At 35.7% G+C, this 8,076-nt stretch overlaps 1 protein-coding gene across 4 annotated transcripts in view; it reads left to right on the forward strand.

The window, feature by feature from the left end:
* Positions 1–698, forward strand: part of LOC126737436 (proton-coupled folate transporter) — a 32,438-nt gene extending 31,740 nt beyond the window's left edge. For all 4 annotated transcript variants that reach the window (XM_050442341.1, XM_050442340.1, XM_050442338.1 and 1 more), the window contains exons 8-9: positions 11–167; positions 227–698. In XM_050442341.1, coding sequence (XP_050298298.1) covers positions 11–167; positions 227–320 — 251 coding nt within the window. In that variant the 3' untranslated portion in view covers positions 321–698. The remainder of the gene's footprint in view (positions 1–10; positions 168–226) is intronic.
* Positions 699–8,076: the final 7,378 nt, after the last annotated feature.

Genomic DNA, 8,076 nt, shown 5'->3' on the forward strand with positions numbered 1-8,076 from the left:
TTTTTTGCAGGTAAAGCATTTTCAGTCTTAGGTGTAGCAGACAACGCCATACCACTTATATCAGGTGTATTGTACAGTAAGTTATATAATGCCACAATAGACATTCATCCAGCAGCTATTTTTTATCTAACGATGGCTTCTCAATTAGGAGTGTTCTTACTAGTACTGTAAGTAATTCATAAATTTTAACTTGATATCTTAAAGACTTAATATCATATTTTTGTAGGTTAATTCATTTTATCTACAAAGAGGATAAAACTGAAGTAGATTCTGATGAAGTAACTGAAAGTTCTTTTCGACAGGATGATGACAGGTCGTAGTACTACTAATTTGCATATGTCCACTGTAGTGTTTAAGTTTAAAATTCACGATAAGAAAAGTTTGGGTATATTTAGTTAACTATTAGATGAGTAATATTCTTTTTAGATTAGGGTTGATTTTTAAAACCATTATAAGTATTTTAAGTTAAGTTTAGTTACTTAAGTTTATCAAAGGGTGTTTAACCTTAGGCAATAAGAGCATTCCTTTATTTTTTAAGAATTTTTAAATATTATGCCTCGAAACTAAAACGAAAAGACTTTAAATTAGACTTAGGTTTTTTAAATTAGACTCATACTTTTATTAAAGGCCAAAATTTATACGTATGAAATTTTAAATATACATATCATACTCAATAATTATATTTTAGTATATAAATATTATTGTTTTTTTGTCTTTTCCACCTTCGCAATCAAGTCAAGCCAATAGCTAATGGCAATAAAAATATCAGAAAACAGTCTCTATAGACTATGTTAGGAGTTTTTTTATTAGGAATTTTAGTCACAATAATTTTTCTTTTAAACGGATCCGTTTTCATTGACACAATTAGCATTAAAAGTGATTTATATATTTCTCCTTTTAAATAATTAAATTTTTAAGTTATGTAAGTTTTGCTATGAGAAAAGGGGTATTAAGAATTTCTTTTTAAAGTTATTAATAAAATTTAAATGACCTATTAACTATTTTTTTATCTATTTAAATATAAAATTAACTTTTAAGTAAGAATTATCTTATAACATTATAACAACTAAACTTTTTAATAGTAATTAATTTTAAAAATAATTTCTTAGAAAATGTTTGTCTCTTTAGTCTTCTTTTGTATTCTCTCTAAAATCTTAAATGAGGATATTAGACCTACTGATAAGTTAGTAAATGTAATGTGAAGAGTTATACAAATATGCCCAGCGGAAAATTCTTTAATATTATCAGGGAAAAGACTTGGATAGGACGCAACACTTGGAAAAGGCACTGGACTTATAGATCTTTTGATAGTTTGTTTTCGTAAAACCCAAGGTGTGGCTTTGATATTGAAATTGAAATTGTCAACACAGTGTGCTGCCAAGGCAGTTGTGCATATAGGTCTACTGATGGACCCGTCATGCCCCACCGGGGGTTACCAGAGCCCAACGGCCTTAGAAAAACCGATGAGGCTCTCTGGTCTGAAGGACCTAAAGTCACTCGGTGCACTGAAAGTGTTACCCAAGTATTTAAACCTGGCGCGCATGAGTGCTGGGCACTCCCCGGCCACATGGTCAACGGTTTCATCCTCCTCACAGCACCACCGGCATTCCGGGTTGTCTGCAATACCGATGGTATGGAGATGGCTTCTTAAGTGCCAGTGTCCTAGCTTAAATAATTAATATTTAATTAAAAGACGAGTAAATTAATGTCTCACTTTAATTAATATTTAATTAAAGTGAGGCAGAGGGCCCACCTATGTGCGCTTTGGTCTGTTTTGTCTAGCAGACCCTTCACTGACGCGACCGCTACGCATTTGACGATACCAATTATGGGTTCCGGTCCCATCGGCACATTCGCGGATCCCAGTCTGGCAAGAGAGTCCGCTTCCTCATTACCTGCATGGCCTGCGTGGCCAGGTACACAGACGAGCTGGATCCTGCAGCCAACCTGCACCAGTTTTTTCAGGACTCTTATACCCTCTGGTACAAGCTTCGAGCTTACCTTTACGGCCGTGATAGCCTTAATGGCAGCTCTGCTGTCCGAGCATATTAATACGGCTGTATTGCGGTTTCCGCAGCTTAGGATTTTCTGTCCGCATTTTAATACAGCGAATACTTCGGCCGGGAAGACAGTGGCGTGCTCCCCCAGCGAGAATGCCCTACTGGTATGTGGGATCCCACTACAAAGCCCTGATCCAGCTCTGTTATTCATTCTGGAGCCATCTATGTACCAGATGGTTCCCCTATTTAGCAATGCAGCTCTGTTAGAATGCTGCCATTCCTCTCTGCCTGCAATGTGCGTCACGAATCCCTCGCAGTCCACAGTCGCTGCAGCCATGCAGTCACTGCCCATCAGAAGGAGAGGACATTCCTGTATAGCCCGTGACCAATTTTTGCGTGACCTGTCTCGCCAGCACTGAGTTCGCCGAGGACGTATAGCCTGTACTTGCCTGGCTTTGATATATCGACAACACATTTGGGACAAAGGGATGGTCAGCACTGACAATGGACGCCTAAGGACATGAGTCTATCGCAAACCAACTCACACAGGATAAAACCTATACTAAAACTCCAATCACCCTGGTTCACAAAATCTGGGACACGATCATTAAAAAAAACCCTATATAGGAGCGCCACCATAATATGCAACAACAACTTTGACCTCAGCAGGAAAATAGAAAACATCGGTAAAGACACCGAGCGACTTTAAGTCCTTCAGACCAGAGAGCCTTATAGGTTTCTCTAAGGCCGTTGGGCTCTGGTAACCCCCGGTGGGGCATGACGGGTCGATCAGGAGACCTATATGCACAACTGCCTTGGCAGCCCACTGTTTCGTCAATTCGTCAATTCACATCGGTAAAGACTTACAGCAGAACGAGTATGCAAGCAAACTAATAACGACAGCCATTAGGAAAGCAGATGAGCTAACAAGGAAAGAGCCACAGCAACTGCAGGATCCTACATGATTTCTAACAATTCTGTACATCAAGGGAATTTTGAAGAAAATCAGGAAAATTAACAGCAAGACTATTTGCCGTTCTAGTGAATGCAGTTAAACTAGAAAGAATAGTCTTGGCAAAAAAAACAAAAACAATAGAGTGCTTAAAAACCAAAAGCTATAAGCCACTAGGGTCTACTTAGATGCATTAAACACTTTCAGCTCTCCAACATTTCCATGTATGTCATTGTAATTGAGTCTCGGCTTTCTGATGAGTTCTATGACTCGGATCTTCATTTTGTTAAGAGACCCTTCAGTCAAGACCACTATTCATACTCAGAATAAATGTTTACTCTATTTCCCAGATATTGAACAACTTTTTGTATATTTGGAATATGTTCATTGTCAGGTGCTGACTGGCCTCTGATATATGAAGTTAAAACTGCTGAAATTAAGGATAGTAACCTGATTGACAGTTGATGTCAGGCGTTCGAATATAGTAGCACCTTGCCGACTCTATCTTTCCCGAGGTATAGTATTGAAATCAAGCCAGAATGTCTACTAGACACCAAGAACTACTTATATTAAATGCCGCGTGAATATAGAGAGTCATACATAGGCAAGATAAAACCACCACTGGAAGTGCGAACAAAACAACAAAAAACGAAAACTGACCGAACAGGAGATTTATAAATGAGTTGTTTGATCTGAATCTTGTATTCAAACTTCTTTTATTTCAATGGCGCACAAATCTAAAATAAGAAATTATTAAGCCAATCCGACCATGACATGGACTTATCATCATTGTGACATGGGGTTTTTGCCCCATAAAGTTATACCAATGTATCAAATTAAAAAAAAAAATTGTGTGCAAAAATGAGCAGCTTTTGAGTTAATCAAGAAAAACGATTTTAAAATAATTGTCATTCCAGTGCCGTCTAGCGTTTAATATAAGCGACTTTCTATTAACGTAAGCTTATCTAAATCGGCTGATTTAATCGATGAAATTTTCGTCTGTGTGTGGTAGGTTTTTGAAAAAACTTTTTACAGACACCTTGCATTTAACTAAAGACTGACATAGGGTAATTCTTTTAATCGACACTTAAAGGTAGGTATTATCTACAAAATAATGGACAAAATTTTGAATATAATGAATTAATGTTTTTTCTAAATTTTTTTTTTAAAGTAAAATTATAAAAATATTTAAATTATTTTTAAAACAAGGTGTTACTCAATCCCTTTTCATATTTAAGATTTAACAAGTTGCTTCCCTAGATTTAATGTCAGTTGACTGAAAATAAGCACATACAATGTCCATCTGTCAAGCAAAGTTTACTCGTTTTTGTGTTTGTAATCTTTTTTGGTGTCCATATTTTGGATACTTATACCATTTTGGATACCACATATTTTGGATACTTTAATAATAGTACCGTTTATTTAATGATTCACTCACACTATACCAGGAGCAATGCCTCCTTGGTACCGCGGTATTAGAGGCTTTACAGATCCCGTATGCCACATCTTACTATGGACTATGATTTTCAATGTAATACTGATAAAAAAAAGATAATTTAGACACATATTTTTAAGTCATATGTTTTATTGTATTTTTAGATGCATATCTAAAAATGCATATCTAAATGTGCATTCACGGTGAAAGGGACAAAATCATTTAAAATGCAGGTTTTTTTTGTTCTTTTATTTTTCGGACACGTCGATTAGCATTGTGTCTTGCGCGTTTTTTTTTGGATAAAAAATTTTGTATAGCATACCATATGCCTAAAGTCAGCAGTTTGTCAAATTTGACGTAATAGACTAATGAAACATACGACATAATAAAAAAATAAAAAATGTATGCAATATTTATTGCAAGTGATGTTCAATGCATTTTGGAAGTCGGTAACTAACTTCCAATTGCAAATTTTCAATCACTTGCGGATCTATTAGTACAATTTCTTGTCAAATACGTTGTCTTATATCATCAATTTTTTTCATTAGTTGGTCTATGTTTAGAAATCTTTATTTTTTTAAATTTTTTCTTGGTAAGTGATTAGAGGCTATTGAATGGATAGAACATTGAAAATAAATGCATTTCAACCTTATAATAAATATAAATTTATAATATATTCAAAATAATAATGCAAATAATCTTACTTTTTTATCGCAACTAATATACAGTAACGCTCTGTATATTTTCTTTTAAATATACGCACAGATCGTCTTTTTTCGCATCGAGCATGCCCATAAGTGGCATAAAAATATCACGGTAGCGGATTGTTTCAACTAATTTGTTAAATTTGCATACAATCGAGATAGGTGGGTAGTTTTTAATAAAACTGAAATCACTCATCTTAAATACAGAGCATAACCTTACGGTATTCCACATTTCAGGAAATGTGCCAGTATGGATTATTATATTGAATACATCACTTAGTGGTCATGATAGTACCTGCACACAATTCTTCAACGACAAAGCTAGAGATCCCGCCGGGACCTGCAGTAATTTTATTTTTCGGGAATCTACCAGCACTAATAATGTGATGTAGTCAGAGTCACATGTTACATAAGTGTTCTGTTGATATAATGGTTTAGTGCCCCTGTACACGCTCTTAAAGGAACGGGCAAAGGCTGACACGATTTTCTTTTAGGTCATATGAACCAAATGAGTCCTTCATAGATGCTGGAATCTGTGACGTACGCTTTTTACTATGAATAAATTACGAAAAGATTGATGGATCAGAATGTATATTTTCCTCTGCTTGCCTAACATGATCTCGATAAGCTAAATCTACCTGGTACTTTATACCCTGATAGAAGGAGGTGTGGAGTCTGGAGTAACAAAAATAAGGGCGATGGGATTTAAAGTCTCTAAAGTCTTTTTCCTTTTTAATAATATTATGTATAAGTGTTATAACCTTGGTATACTAAGGAGGAAAACCTCATGGTCTTTGTTGCTTAACGGGTGTAGTTGAAACAAAAATGTCTTGAAACGTATCATAAAGGATACAGCAAGCATCTGAGACATTAGAAAAATCCAATATCGAAGACCAGTCACACTCCTGCAGTAAGCTATACATCCTTAGAAAGTCTGCTTTTCTAAAATTAAACTCAGGTCTGTCATCTTAAGGGATATGAAGATTAGAGGCACGACGAGTCCTAGCAGTAATATTGACCAATAATGCAGGGTGGTATAAGTCTTTATTAACGAACGGCAATTGTAAAAAGCCTATGCATATAATAGTGGACCGGTGGAGCCTCTCGAGGCTATGAGACTATATACAAGCTGGCCGTCTAGGAATATCCTTTATATTTAATGAAAAGTGATAGTGTACTACCTGCGATAGTATACTATAAGAGTTTTGATTACTGAATATCGGGACCATCTGGTAGAATGAACGACAGAGCTGGTGCAAGATTCAGCGGTGAAGCTGCACATACGGCAGGGTCTACTTGCTAGGGAAACACACCATTGGGTTCTAGGATGAAGTAATTGCTGTGTTAAAATGCAAATAACACAACAAAGACGTATCAATTTGCTCTAACAGCAGAGCCGCCATTTAAGGGTATTGCGGCTGAAAATGTGAGGTTCAAGCTGAAATGTATAAAGGTTGCTACAGAGTACAGGAACCGCTAAAGGAGGGCTTCAGTGTTTAGCTTGTCTGGGTATCCGGTTACTCGAGCAAAGCTGGTAATGAGGAAGCGGACTCTTTTTCTAGAATGGAGCTGCCGGTAGGTCCTAGATCTATAATCGGCATAGCGAAATGGGTAATTGCTGCATCAATGAAGAGCCTGCTTGATATAAAGATGGATGGCAGTACCTGGCATGAGACAGACTAAGAAACACATATATGGACCCTATGCATATCTCACTAAAAAACTACTGTTCTTAGAGAAACAAGAAGTTGGCAAGTGAGGCTCTTTTAACCGGACAAAGTCACTTAAGAGGTTTAGCACTAGGTTTAAATATATGAGGTATTTAAATAAATAAATAAATAATGTCTTTATTATACCAAAATGTACAAAGGCGAAGTCTAGCCTAGGGCTAATCGACTTAACCTCTAATTACATGAACAAAAATATATACCAAATTACATAGATAGCAGTTATAGAAAGAAGATAATAGAAAATCCGTAAAATCCATGAAATCTAACTTGAGTTAGAAAATAAGCAATGACATAAAACTAAAAAAGAAGAAAAAAAATTTATACATTTTCCCTTTAGATTATAAGGAGATCATCTGTAACGTGAGAAAATGCGATTTTGATATTACTTTAAAACCAGCAATGGACATGCACTTAAGTGAATTCGGAAGTTCTTTGTACACCGAAACCGCATTAAAAAGAAAACATCTGTAAAGTAAGGCAGATAAAAACGAGAAGCCGATAATTTACTTTAGATTGACGTCGTCCATATCTCTTGGAAAACTGAATTTTTCACGCAGGTAAGCAGGGAGGATGTACCAAGCAATCGATGCACAAAAACAACCAACTGATAAAGATAAAGGTTCTCTACACGCAACCCTCCAAGAGTACACATTTTTTCTGAAACTCACTCACTGTCATATTTTCTTAAGTTAAAAATGAATCTCCAGCACTGATATTGAAGCTTCTGCAAACGATACAAGGTGACTTTATCTAAAAAAGGAACATAAACAACGTTACAGTAGTTCGTAATAGGAAGTAGTAAGGACTCGCATAATTTCTTGCGTACTTTGTAGTTAATGATACTTCTATTAGCGTACAATGGTTTGAGCGCAAATTAGGATTTTTTAATTACGTCAGAAACGTGCATTTTGAATCTTAAGTCCTCCTCGAAAATTACACCAAGATTCTTAATGTTAATAACTATTTTTAATTGCGTTCCCCCCACAAATAGTTGTAAATTATTCAAGACAATTTTTTTCTTATTTTTTGAAGAGAAACATGTTACAGAACACTTGCTAGTATTTCATTTTAAACTTTTCCAAAACTTTCGAAATTACTGGAATAATGGATATAGGTCTAAGGTCGCAGTAGTCCTTTGTACTACTGATTTTAGCTAAAGGCATTGTAAGAGAAGTTTTCCAAACATCAGGAAAATAACCTCTTTCCAAACAGGAGTTTATAACATCAAGGAAGTCAAGTGAGGAGCAAGATGGTG

Source organism: Anthonomus grandis, chromosome 6 (genome assembly GCF_022605725.1).
Source record: "Anthonomus grandis grandis chromosome 6, icAntGran1.3, whole genome shotgun sequence".
Classification (NCBI taxonomy): Eukaryota; Metazoa; Arthropoda; class Insecta; order Coleoptera; family Curculionidae; genus Anthonomus; species Anthonomus grandis.